The 14,615-nt window shown below is 40.3% G+C and overlaps 1 protein-coding gene across 1 annotated transcript; it reads left to right on the forward strand.

Annotated features, from left to right (window-relative positions):
• The first annotated feature begins 2,057 nt into the window (after positions 1 to 2,057).
• On the forward strand, positions 2,058 to 13,572 carry ubl3b (ubiquitin-like 3b). Its single transcript, XM_040015922.1, has 6 exons — positions 2,058 to 2,217; positions 2,790 to 2,900; positions 6,783 to 6,891; positions 7,976 to 8,062; positions 11,073 to 11,150; positions 11,941 to 13,572. The coding sequence occupies exons 2-6, from the start codon at positions 2,874 to 2,876 to the stop codon at positions 11,991 to 11,993; spliced, it is 354 nt and encodes a 117-aa protein (XP_039871856.1). The 5' UTR covers positions 2,058 to 2,217; positions 2,790 to 2,873; the 3' UTR covers positions 11,994 to 13,572.
• Positions 13,573 to 14,615: the final 1,043 nt, after the last annotated feature.

The raw sequence follows: 14,615 nt of genomic DNA on the forward strand, positions 1-14,615 counted from the left end.
ATTTAAACTTGAGTATGAACTTATACAAAATGCAACAAGATATTTAAAAAACAGTTTTATTGATTAAAAAACACACTATATTGGATTCATATCGGTATCGGCAGATATCCAAATTTATGATATCGGTATCGGTATCGGACATAAAAAAGTGGTATCGTGCCATCTCTAGTAATGATACAATAAATAGTTGTATATAATAGTGTTTTTGTGGATATTTTGTTGAGTCCATTTACATATAGGGGATTTTAGTATACTTCACTGAAGAGCTAGGTGCCACCCTGCCTAGAGCTCTTGCCCCTCCTTTTCCACCCAATCTAAAATTCTCTCTATCTGCCACTGATGCAACAGAAGACAGAGTCAAAAATATATGAAGGAATACTGCATCATTCAAGACTGCTTTCTATTGTTTTGGGTTTTTTTGTTTTTTTGTTTGTTTTTAGATTTTTATTGTATTTTCTTTTTACTTTTGGGCTGGATGGGTTGGATTCAGGATACATAAGTATACACAGCAGATGATATTCTGTAGAAAGTGTTTTTTTAAAATATACATTTTCCTGTCACTCTAAGTCTTTATGTCATCAGCCCACACCTCTGTTTCCAAGATGTGACATATTATGGTCAGCTATTGTTAAATATATCATCATATGGGACTTCATTGTCATTATTGTCATTATTATTGTTCACTTTACCCTTTTGGTATAGCAAAAAAAAGTTCACAAATATGGGATGAATCAAGAAGACCCTGGAGAGACTCATCCTGGACCAGCTCCAGGCTGTGGTCCACCCACTGATGGACCCACTCTAGTTTGCCTACCAGCCCAGACTTGAATTTAAGGAAGCCATTCTTTGCCTGCTCACCCATGTCTCTACCCACCTGGACAAAGCAGCAAACACTGTAAGAATCGTGTTTGGGTTTTTTTTACTTCTTCGGTGACTTCAATGCCATCCGGCCGGCTCTACTGCCTGATAAGCTGACAGTGATACTGACTTGTATGGTTGACTGACTGCCTAACTGGGAGACCAGAAAATGTACTCCTACAGGACTGTGTGTCGAACAGGGAGGTCAGCAACACAGGAGCCCCACACGAGACCCTTCCATCTCACTTTCTCTTCACCCTCTACACTATGGACTTCAGCTACTGCTGGCAGTTCTGATGGCAATGATGGTGTGTGTGTTTGTTAACTTCTGTTTTTGTTGTTGTTTTTATTGCCATAAGACACAGTAGACCTGCATAGTTTCTTCTGTTTTATCTCTTTTGTTAATCACACTGAGTTCGCATGTGATGGAATGTGCTATATAAATAAAACTGACACTAACAGAATGGCACAGAAAATCATTCCTACTTGTGGCCATCAAACTTTATAACTCCTTGTGATATGTGGATTATATAATACCTTGTCTATACTCGGTATTGTTTTAACTTTGGAATATAGAGTTTTAATTTAACATTTCACTTTAATCTTGGTTGTAATTTGTTTTACATGTTTTCATCTAATGTTTACGTTTTAAAAAGCACCACTGAACGACACAGGAAATCATTCCTGCCCTGTACAACTCCTCCATCTAATACACTGTAAACACTGCAATAGTTACACCCTTTTGCACATGCTCTACAGTCAAATGACAAAGTTCACAGGTTAGAGTTAAATGTCAATCATGTATATTTTTCTGTAATATACATGACTTTGTAATATTCTTGATATTTATAATTGAGCAATTTGTATATATTAGTGCTATTTCTTAAATTTGTAAACTGTGTACTATATTGTCTTATTTAATTAGTTTAGTCTGTTACTGTTACTCTCTTGAAGCAACTGTAACCCACATAATTTCCTTAGGGATTATTAAAGTATTCTGATTTTCATCTTTCATATTTATATTTTTAGTCTGAATCAAAACACCCCCCCCCCCATTTTTCTGCTTCTTATAATAATAATAATAATAATAATAATAATAATAATAATAATAATAATAAACTATTTCTCATTTCTATTATATTTTCTCATACTTGGACTCGGACTCCCAGAAGCCTTTGTAGTTCTTCTCTGTGTTTACTACCAGCTGACTTCCGGTGTCTTCCCGTCCATTAGCCTCTGATACCCAGAGTCAACCATAACGCCATCCATCTACACTCGATCATTTCCCCATGGAAAACGTTTCCCGCTGACTGGTTGACTCAACTGAATGCAAAATTTCATCGTATTCATCAGATGCAGGTGAGGCCCGCAGCACGGAAACCGTCCTTAGGCTGTTAGCCTGCAGGTAGCCATCGACAGGAAGATCGGGCTAACATAACAGCTAATGCTAACGTTAACAGCGGTAGCTTGTTTAGCTTGCAGGGCTTTGTTTATACACCTTATCTGGGTGAAACTCTGAGGTGATCGGTGTCTCCGGGCGAGACACACTCCCACCTAATGCACCGCTTCAGCTTCCAGTAAATTTATGAGCCGTGATGCCTGAATGGGATGTAGCCCCCTAGCGTAACGTAAGGCTAACTGTGGGATTAATCTTTAAAGCTCGTCCTAGTTTAACACGCCAAGACTACTAATTTGGGTTAGTTAAATCACGGTGTGGTAAAACACAAGTTGCTCGGTGCTGTTGCGGTCCAGGCAACTAATCGATCATGTGCAGTTTCGACCGATAGTGTTGTCATGTTAGCTGCAGCGTTAGCCTCCTTCGAGCTCGGTGGGTAACAGTTTGTGAGCGGTGCAATCTTATGGTGTCAGGTTTTTGTTTTGTTTTGCTGTTTTTGTGGAAGTCAACCTGACAGTGTTGGTGTTTGTATCAGGGCTCTGGCCCCGTCTCCAGCTGCTGAAGCACACCGATCCTGTCCTCTCTGCTCCCCGTCCACGGCCTTCCTCCTCGCTGAGCCATGACCACTCAGAGGGATCTTGATATGGTGAGTGAGGCTCTGTCACATTTCAAAACACACAACTGAGGCGATGCTCTCTGAGTACTCAAAACATCATTTAACATTAATACGTTTGATTATCTCTGTGACTGGTGTAGGTGTTTGTATGGGGGTGGGGGTTGTTTGTGGATTAGCCAACGTGCACAAACACTTAGCTGGATAGTGACTGCTGTTCCTGTGAACACCATCTGTCTAATCTGAGTTAAAACGTTGGCCTACTTTCCTTTCAAGGTTTAGATGCCAATTGATTGCACCCTCTTATTACATCCTGCCCCCACCCAATCCAACCCAACCACAGGAATGGATACAATAATACAAGTTTTTGTTGGCTTTGTTTACTTATTAGTACCATTATTACCAAGAAAAAGATGACAATTATTTGCATTTTGGGGTATTAAACTGCAGTTTGTCTGTAATTTTTATGTAATTAAAAGTTCTGCTGTAAATAAGAGCAGCGACAGTATCAGAAATTAGAAGAAATAAAAAGTCAAAAGAGGCGACATTTATCAGTCAGACAGGCTGATGTTTGGCTGTAGTTTTAGATCAGTTTGTTTTATTTATGACACAATAATTAAATAAATGTGCCCGGTTCAAATAGGATTAACAAAGAACAAAGAAGTAGCACCATGTCACCTAAGCTTTAGAAACAAAGGTAGCCACTTCTAAACCCAAAAGATATGAAACAGCTGTTTCTTTCTGTTATCAACTGCTCACCAAAACATAAAACATAGATATCTGGAGCTTGTCATATTAAGGGCAATGCTAAATGCTATTTCTCTTGAAATAAAATATTTTCATATGGGATTGCCAATTTTTTGTTTTTTAATTCAAATGTTATTACTGGCCCACATTTTTACAATTGCTGTCTCCATACTGAGTTCCTAGTATGAAAATGTACAGCATTGATCACACGTGTGTGCATATTTCAGGTTTTGGATTGTTGGTGAGGCAAAACATAACTTTTTAAGGACAATGATTCAACTTTTTGTGTTGTTCTATGTTATTTTAGTGTTATTTGTGTCATTTAATTTTATGATATTTCTGAAGCGTACGCTTTATTGAATAAGAAGAGTGTTAAACTGCAGATATTAGAATAGGGGTGCCAGACATAAAGCCCTTAGGGCAGAACTGGCCCAGCAAAGACTCCAATCTGGCTCACTAGGCATCTTAAGAAAATGTGAAAGCATGGTTAGTTTTTGAATTTTTAACTCTATTTTCACAAGTTTTCAGCTTTTCCTATTGCTCCAGTTATACTACACCAACGCACAAGGATATTCTAAAATTGTAATTACAGGACAATCCAGAACCTTTTCTGTTACTTGGTAGTACTTTTGCCTACTTCATATCAAAGTGGAATGTATGTTGCACATGATGTAAAATGAGTTTGACATCCCCGTATTAATGGAACCCATGTTTAGTTTTTAAAAAAGAATAAATGTTGTCAGATGTTTTATGTAGGACACCAACATGAGGTAAAACCCACAGGAGGCCAGAGTGGGATTTAATAGATCATCTCTCTTGGCAGCTATCCTGAAGCTCGTGGCTGACTATGTTTTTAGGAAACTTGACCAGCATGAAGAACAGATAAGCCTCTGCTATTAGCTTTAACCCTTAAAAAGTAATCATAACAGCCACTTGGAAGACTTCCTTTCGATTGGTGAACCTCAATGACTTTGTGATGCAGGATGTTGCCATGGCAGATTTGACTTTGTTTTTGTTTTGTTCAGGATGAAAGGGAAGGGGGACAAAGCTTGTCAATAATGACATGGGTATGCAATCCCACATTGAGGTTATTCAGTTCACAGGGGGATGGGTGAGCAGGGGACCACCGAGAGGAAAGGGGGGGGGGGGGGGTGTATTTGTAAACAGATCAGAGAGGAGGGTTGTCCCTTCCTCACGTCACACCTCCTGATTAAGTCTCTTTGTTCTCTCCTCTGTGATTTGTGAACCAAAGAAAGTTTATGTTTCACGTTTTTTTTAAAGAAGGGCAAATGTAGGGGGAACGTTCCCCCATCGGTCAGCTCTGAATCTAGAGTAGAGATGTCCCAGCAAAAAGATTTAGTATTGTTCTTTTTGTATGTTTTTGTGGAATGATTGATCAGAGATGAGAGCTCAATGAGGTCCAGCGACAGAGGTCCAAAATGGGCTCAAGATAATTATTCAGTTAAGGGTGATGTTTTTAATCCTGACCACGAGCCTACCTTCATGTAGTCTAATGTTAGTGGAAAAATTTGACTAAAATATTCACAGTTTTTTTTTATTATTTTTTAAATTTAAAATAGTGTGTGAGGAGGGCGACACATGCAGCAGCAATGAAGCATTATGGTGGAAAATGAAACCATATTTTATAAAAATGCCTTAAACGGCCTAACTGTGGGTACAGATACAATGAAATTTTTGTAGTTGTTAAACGTCTGTAAAGAATAGAATGAAATAGAATAGAATTGCCCTTTTATTGTCGCGAAACTGTGTTCTATTAAAATATAAGTAGTAGACAATTAAACCAGAGTTACTCCACTAATCATAGTAATCATAGTTTTCTCTTGGTTAAAACGTTTTACACCTTTATCACCTGGGATGTCACACATGTTAAAGCACTTGCTGATCACAGTCTGCTTCATAGAAGCTCTACACTGTCTTGCTTTAATCTTCAACATTAGTTTTGCTTTACTATTTTCCATAAAAGTACACCCAACCATTTTCTACCACTTATCCCCGTCTAGGTCGTGATAGTTTGTTGATAGGAAAAGGTGCAGGATCTACATTCATGAGCGCAGCCTTGTGATGATTCTCAAGAAAAGGCTGTTAACTGATTATTTATTACATTAAACAATTTCTTTCAATTGCAAAACCAATGAATAAATGACAAAGAGGTTTCTGTGCGTGAGGGTGCAGCTAGCCCCTGACTGCTGGGTGATTTTTGACTGTAAAGCCAGCGAGTTTCAGCTTTTATGGAGGAGCAAGTACGCTTGGTCAAAGTCCTGGTAATTTCTTTTTTAATTGCATATGCAGGGGAAAAAAAACTTGAGGTAACTGTTAGTGAAAAAGATTTTATGACACATTGTTATGACCTTCAGTTGTGACATTTACTCTGTTACATTCATTTTCAAGCTTACTACTTATTTTCAGATACAGATTTTAAATCTAAATCAACCGATAATTTATGTGATACTCTTATATTTTAAGTTGGCGCCAATTAAAGTAATTAAATGAGCTTTTTTTTGGTGTCCTATTAATAGTCTGATCTTCTGGCTCCAGTGGGCATAAAATGTTGGACACTGCTTAAAGGCATGTTGCCCATGAAGTTTCCCCTTTTATTTGTTTTTTTAACAGATATCTTTGTGTAGATGCCCAGAGGATTTTTTTTTTTTTTTTTTTTTTTAAAGAAGAAGAAGGAAGCCCCTCTGTTAAGAGACCTTCCCACACACACTTGCACGAGTCCCCCTTGGGGCTACGCACTGGCCATGTAAATTTAATAACATGGCCCAGAGCTGTCTGGGACACCTGGGGTTATCGCATTAGGCCGACAGCCCGGAGAGGAGCAGCAGCACCCTGGAACTAAAGGCCCAGTGTTCTCCCCCCTCTGCCCCACCCTTATCTGGTGTTATCTCCAGCAACAGAGGCTCACTTCACCGTAAGCCCTCGATGAATGAAGTCGCCCAGTCAGAGGGTGAAGATCTGGTGTGGCTAAATCTAATTAGACTGGAATGTCCGTCTGTTCGCACCCTTCAGAAGGTCACCTCATGTCTGAGGAGGTTAGAGGAAGTGAAGGGATTTCGCCACGACTAATTGAGAAGAATTTTAATGGAAGTGTGGCTGGCATGACATTTCTATGGACCCATATTTGAATGCTTTTGTTTGTCGCTTTAGGTACACCTCCGCCTTATCCTGGTCAGTGGCAAAACACAGGACTTCACCTTCTCCCCAAATGACTCGGCCACGGACATCGCCAAGCACGTATTTGACAACTGGCCTGCAGGTACGTTTTAAAGGGTTCAGTCTCCTGTTCTTCACTTTTAATATATTTCACACTTTGAACCTCAAAGTCAGACTGATTCAATCTCATACAGTTTGCCAGTTTCTGCAAATATTTAACAGATGTGGAATCAAAACCTGATATAATCTCTGTTTAAAAATATGCAAGTATTCACACTCGCTGATTTAAACAAACTGACAAGCTTTCGAAGTCCAAAGCAGACAGGTGAGTTTGTAACAGTGTGAGGTGGGCAGTAAACTCTGCTTTTACTGCCTCATCCAGGGGGACAGATTTGCTGTGCACAACCATGTGAGTGTCAAAAAATGGCAAGCACGCTGCTGGGTTTGCTCATCATGTGACACGCAGCCTTTGGACTTAGAAACTGCAGACTCTTCAAATGAAAACTCCTCGGCTGAAGCCTCTCGAGACTTCATGAATTCATTCATGAATGAAAGCAGCGCTGAACTGCCAGAAACTGCAGTTTCAACTCAAGAGCCACTTGAGTCAATCCCCATAGACTCCCATGTTTACAGCCTGGTAAGACAGCGATATTGGCCTCAGTGGAGAGTTTAGCTCTTCATAATAATTCTGAGAGTTATTGTGGATACTGGAGTTGGGGACAAGGCTGCAGTACAAGTGGTCAGGACAGGCAGCCATGCTGAAAGTCATCCGGACCTGCCCAAGGAGATTATTGCGAGGTTTTTGAACTTTTTTTTTATCACCCTAATTTTTGGATCACACCTCGTGTTATGGTGTTGGATGGGGGAATTAACATTGGAGCCAGGGCAATAAACTAGCCAGGCCAGTACATTAGCTAGTATCAGCTCATTGATGTACTGGGTACCAGTGTGCATGCCAGCTGATTAAAATACAAGAAACGGCCAGTTTGAGTTCATTTGGAAACAGAATCCAGAACTTATTTAAAGGTTTAAATTGTAAACTGTGGGCTTTGCATATATCACAGTCTTCAGAAATATGCTCAGCAATCTGTATCTTGGCTCTTGTGTTTAGTGTTTCTAGGACAAAAAAATACTGCTGGCTGCATCAGTTGGGAAAGTGATACATCTCTTCTTTCCCTCCTTGGCAGGGTGGGAGGAAGAGCAGGTGAGCAGTCCCAGTATACTCCGCCTCATTTTCCAGGGACGCTTCCTTCATGGCAACGTCACCCTGGGAGGTAAGACCATCGCTGGCCAGAGAAAGCATCAGAGAGAAACAGAATGGCATCTTTATGCTTTTATCTTACTGTAAACGCTGTTGTTAACTTACTAATGCCAAAAACGGCATGCGGGCATATCTAGCAGCAGTACACAAAGCGATTTACAGTCATGAACTTCTGCCAGTGTCCTCAGATTCCCAGGCAGCATCCTTCCTCCTTTGCTGCTGTTTGGATTATTTCACTGTACCCAAAACATGAACTGAAGCAGACAGTATTTCCTGATTGAGAACCAGTCTCAGTGCTTCTGATCTCTCACACTGGCTGGACATTTCCCTTTAATCAGAGCGATGTGACGCAAGGATGTGTGTCTCTCTGTTTCGTGTAGAAATAAATGGGAAGTGAAATCGAAAACAGCCTTTATCTTCTGAGACTCATCTGAGAATTATCTGCTGGTATGAGTTTTTATTCATGCAGTATGCAGCGGTAGCAGTAGGTACCATTTAGATTTTATGAACAAATTATACTTTATTAATACCAGAATTTGTAAACTTGTTACATTAGCTAAAAGACTGAACACAACCTGTGATAGCTCAATAAAAAAAAAAAACAAACAACCCAGAGTGAAATGGCTCAATAAGAAATCATATAAAATAAATGCAGGTATTGTGGTATGAGGCAGTGAAGATTTCCTGTGTCTGTCCTTGTGAAATGCATCTTAAAGTGCTCCGCTGCCTTCCAGTAAATGATGCAGAGGATGGTCCATGATGGTTAACAGTTCTTTAACCTCCTCTCCAGCACAGCCTCAGTCATTTGGATGCTGGGTTTGCAGGCTTGCTCCAGTGGAGCGAGTGATGCCAATACTGAAACTGCTTATCAACAATAATGGGGTAATATGACCTGATTTGTTTTATGCATGTCCGAAAACGCCATACCGGAAACGTGAGCTTTGTCCACACATACGAAATGGGCTTCTTCCTGTTCCTTTCACAATAAAGGTCCTTGACATAGTCACTGCTTGGCTGTTGTACATAAAATGGCTTAAAAAGCACAACAGATTATGGGATTAGAGTCAAGATTTTTCTTTCTTTCATTTCAGTACTTATGGGTTTTTTGTTTTTGTTTGTGTTTTTAAATAAACTTTTTTTTTCTTGTTTTAAGAATGTCTAATATAAGACAATGAAAATCGCCATGTCAGAAACTCTTTTTAAGAAGCCAGTCTATGAAGCCGTTTCTGAGATCCATGAAGAAAATGTTGGTTTAGTTGTATAAAGTAATTATATTGCATTAAGCGTGGCTTTAATTCAAGCTTTACTTTATAAATTTATACTTTAGAAAACACACAAAGTTCAATGTGCAATAGAAGAAATCGAGTCGGTCAGATAAAAGAAGATCTCTCTGTAAAAAGATACAAAAATATAAAGCTTACATTTCTATATAACGCCAATATTCACAATATTCAGATGTCCGGTAACATCTGTATATCGTGTCGCTGCCTTCAACAGCCCATCAACTTCTTTCTTCTTGTGATTTGTTGTGGAGTCTTCTGATGGTGGCTGCAGTTCCTCTTTCTGCGTTTCTGTTCAGAAATTTTAATCAAACAGTACCAGGAAATCTGCCTTTTACTCTGTAACCGTGACAGGAAGTGCACGTATTTTTGCTCACGTGTAGAACAAATTGTTTGCCAGTATGAATCATGGTAGTGATCATGTACCTCTGACCTCAGATTGCCTACATTTAAAAGGCTATCCACTGAAGAAGGTGTGGCTGCTGATTGTCTTAGCACTCATTAGGAACATTTAAAGAAGTCCTCAGGACTTCTTTAAAAGTCAGATTAAACCTTCTAGAATGTGACCTTGGTTTGAGATTGAGAATCCCATCAGCATTGTACATGGGAAGCTGCACTGAAGAAGCTTAAGCTACTCCTTAATTCTGAAGTATGTGGTGTTCTCCACCTCTACCTGAGGCCTGTCACCCTCATCACTCTTGTGGAGACTTAGAAACACATTTGGGCTTGGCTTTAAAAGCAGAGTTTGATTTTTTTTTTTTTTTTTTAAAGGATTGTCTTTCTCTTCCAGTTGGAAAATTAGTGTAGATACAACCTAGTGCATCAACAGTTTGGAGGTTGCTTGGTGTTGCTAGGTGAAATCTGTTGCAAAGAGAGTACTGCACCATGGTTGCCTGTCGTTTGTATGGAAGACACCAGCTGACTGCAAACGCTCGCCAGCTGCACTCTGAGTGGTATTTAAACTGTAAATGTTTGAAGGAAAGTGCTCTTATTCTCCAGCTTTTGTTGAACTTTTCCATCTGAGTAATCTTTGTCTCTGGTTTGCATCGCATTTTTTAAACCGTTTTACTAGTGGTCAAATAGTTTGCAAATGTTTGCAGAGAAATCACTGTCTTCCATGCAACCTGTTGGCAACCTTTGATCTCATCTCCTGTGTGACTGAGGAGCTTTAAACTCTGTATATCACAGTGCACTGCGATTCGTCACTAGTGTCACATCTGGTGCTCATCACTGTTTTGCAATCAAGAAAAAAATGGCTGGTTTTGCACGTTTTCTTGTTCTCAGGTCTCTTGTAAAAGATTTTAATCTCAGTGAGGTGAGACTGTCTGATTAAATATGTATAACAGAGGAAACAGAGGTGGTTTCTGGTGCAGCTTCACCGACTTCTAAATTGCAGAGAGTCTGAAGAAGTGAAAGCGACAGCAGCACTTTTAGTATATAGAACAGTTTTTTTACGTGACAATCTCATTTCAGCTTCAAACCTGATGCCAGGTAGACTTATTAATATGTGTAAGGAAAGTTTTTACAATTAAAGATATCCTAGTGGCACATGTAAATATTCATGATCCAGCTTGGTTAATTGAAGGTTACGATGTTGAAAATAAAGTGATTCCTAGGCGAGACAAATATAGATACTGACAAGGTCATAATTCATAGCATTCGTATGCAGCTGTTGTTGCTGCCAACATTTGATTAGATGGGAAAGTACAAGGATGAATCCTAACGTGTTTTATGTGTTTTCAGCTCTAAAGCTGCCGCCGGGCCGAACAACTGTCATGCACTTGGTTGCCAGGGAGACTCTTCCAGAGCCCAACTCTCATGGTGAGGAACTTTCATCTGCTCCTTGTTTTAGTTTTTTCTCGAGGTGCCAAACTATTAAAAAAAAATTGTTAAACTGTCACTGGCTCTAATATACCATCATGCATAAACCATCATGCTTCTTCAGTACTTTGATGTAAAAGTTCTCAGCCGTATGTTGGATGTAATCCATCCCGTCACTACCAGCAGCCAAACTCATGACAGGCGTGTGGATGCCAGCGTGTAAAGAAAGAAGATGAGCGCTGCTAAAAAGACTAACTTTAGCCACACTCGGCTAGCTGAGGCTAACACACGGTTTTCCTTAGCAACAGGTGGTTGCCAGTAACTCGTCTGTACACCTGCATGACTGGGAATTCAGCAATCATTTTCCTAACAATTGCACTCAACCAACAGCAACCGGATGGAGAATACTCGTTTTTCCCTCAAAACCTGTGGTTATCAGATGGTTGCTGACCAGTCTCTAGGCCTGTGTGACTCAGGTCTAATTCACTTGACGCTACATTGTCACTGTGATTATAGCTACGGACATTTTTTTACACTGTGCGCAGTGCAGTGGCCCACACATTTCAGCAGCTTTTTGTATGTTTTGATTGTTGAAGAATGCGTAAACAGTTTTGAGAAGCTTTTAATAATGATCAGATGACCCCCACATGAACAAACTCTTTGCAGCTGTCGGGAGGAAGAACCCCCTTCTAACAGGAAACAGATCCCAGTGAGGTCTGTCTCATGTCAGCTGGATGTTTTTGTGGGTTTTTTTGTCTCACCTCATGTCTCTGCTCTCTTGTCTTTGTAGGTCAAAGGAACAGAGAAAAAACAACAGAGAGCAACTGCTGCCTCCTCTTGTAAAGCTACAGAAACAGCCCCTTCCCTTCCTTTAATTACACACACACACATCCACACACATGCACACACATCCACACACATATATATATATATAAAACACACACATTCAAACAAGCATACACTCCCTCTCCGCTCTTTCCTGCCTGTTGTCCCGTCAGCTGTGGATCTGGAATAAAATGCAGGAAGTCCGTTTGGGGTCCCCCTCCCCCCTCTTTCTTTCTCTCTCTCTCTCTCTCTCTCACACACTTTGGTTGAACTGTCCAATCTGAGGCTTTTTTGTGCCAATAATGTTCACTTTTCTGCCCCCAAACTTCTACTGTTGTTACTACTTTTTCTTTGAACATCATGACATTGAACAACATCGCAGATCCCTTCACTGCTGGAGACATTTTTGAAGAGCTGTCATGTAGTGAAAAAACAAAGCAAACAACAACAACAAAAAAACAACAACAACAACCCAGGAACTCGCCTCTCTTCATGGACACAGAAGTGCTACAAAGGATGTGTGGGCTTTAACCCTTCCCTACTAGTCACTTGGATGTTTTCCCCAGGTCTTACTGAATGGTGTTAACCCTCTCGTTGCACTTAACCAGTTTAATTCTAAAGTGTTTGCTGTGTTTCATCTCCTCCTCCTTTGTGGCTTTTTGTTTTTGGTCAGATGAACAGACCTTAACTCCTCCCGAACCCAGGTGGTAGAAAACGTGCCATCCTCCTCACAGACTGTTTCTGCCTCTCAGTAACTGACGGTCAGTAGGCCGTCACCTGCGTCTGTTCATGGACCAATCGAGGAAGTACTTTTATCTGGAAGAGTAAAAACACCTGAGGGTCCGCGGGAAACGGGAACAGACTCCCCGGCGAGGCTTGAATAAATGCGGTCAGAGGATTTCAGCGGATCATGTGCGCGCCATCAGGTGTCGTGTTCGTTCCTCTGGTGGAGACTTTAATGACTAGGCTGTCGATGCTCCCTGGTGATGGGAGCCGGCACGGCGGGCCAGTTAAACGCAGACAGAAGATGCGAGCGGGTATCGGTTTGACGCCCTCCTCTACAGGACACTGAAAACGAGGCTGAGTTTCTCTCGTTGGATGACTAGAGAGAGAAAAAAAAAAAGGAAAGTTTTGGAAGTGTTTCGCCTCCTTTTTTCATTTGGATGCTGTCGTTTCTTCTCGTTTGCCTTTTATTGTGGAATTCAGTAATATCATTAATATTGAAATTTAAATATATCAATTTTTATCTTGTGTATATGTATTTGTTGAATTTTTGTGCGGGTGAGTTTGTGTGCGAGTGTGTCTGAGGGTGTGTGAATGCGTGGCATAATGTGGACTAATTTGGGGGGGGGGGGGGCAAGTGGTCTTTAAAAAAAGAAGAAGGTGGTGCACTGGGCGTGTTGATGGGCTGTGGTTTCTTCAGAAACAGTCGGAAACCTTTTGATTCCTTCCATCGAGTGTCTTTTGGTTTGTGTTTTTGTCAATCAATGTCACTGCTATGAAGATTAGCTCAGTATGAATAAATGTAAAAACTAAAATGCAATGTGGTCTACATCAAAGCTTGTATTATAAATTAATAAATCTTTACATAAGGCAACTTCTTCTGCATATTTGACTGTTTACTTTCTTTTGAGTAGCTTTGCATGACTAATGTTACTAAAGGCCCTTATTGATCTTATACCGCACCTTGATGGTTCAGCTCATGCTCTGAAACATTTCAACTGCTGCTCCTTTAAGACAGTATTGTTGTGATTGGCTGTCCTCCACATACAGAAGGTTTACAGCAGGTGGGAGGGGCTAGTGTCCCACAAGCCAAAATAAGGTGTGTTTTAAGGGCTTTGTGCTTTTTTTTTTTTTTTAATGTACACATTTCCCATAAAACAAGCCTATAAAGAAAAATGCCACATAATCTGTGTATGCAGCTACAGGATACTGAGTCATCAAATGATGTGACTGACAGTGAGGAGGTTAATAAGGATGAAAAGAAACTAAAAAGGAGGGAAGTATCACAAAAACTTCGCCTACAAGCTAAAAGAGGCACCAGGACCAAAAGTCCCCTTGAAGGATTTCACAAGAACCTAAATGTTTTGTGAAAGTGTCTGATAAGATGTTTGGAGGACAAGCACACATTATACATACAGGCAGTACTCAGCCACGATGCTCCCAGCACAGAGTGTTTATGCCAGAAGATTGTGGAATTAAGAAAATGAAATGTCACTAAGTGACTTGTGACAGCAGTTGCATCCCATTACACATTTCAATGAGCTCTTTAGACCAAATCTTTCACAAGTCATTGTAAAGTCAGACTGTGTGGCTAGGCACTTGATCTTATACACAGTGGCAATGGGACTGAAAACACTTGAATTCAAATATTAAAGAGGTGTTGCCTAATACTTTTGTCCATGTTGTTGATGTGGTAATGGAAAAACTGTTGCAGGTATTGTATTCGATGTTAACCGTTTCACCTATAAAAATGACATGTGACGAGCTCCCCTGTAACCTTAAGGATGAGTTTTCCTCAGTTCATATCAATAAAGACGTAGTTTGATAACCATCAGAATAGAGTTTTTCCAAGGGTAGCTACACAGGCAGAGGCCACCCTCACTAACGTCTTATGCAAACTCTGTCATTCTGTTCTAT

This window comes from Simochromis diagramma, unplaced genomic scaffold (assembly GCF_900408965.1).
Source record: "Simochromis diagramma unplaced genomic scaffold, fSimDia1.1 OVJJ01000685.1, whole genome shotgun sequence".
In the NCBI taxonomy this organism is placed as follows: domain Eukaryota; kingdom Metazoa; phylum Chordata; class Actinopteri; order Cichliformes; family Cichlidae; genus Simochromis; species Simochromis diagramma.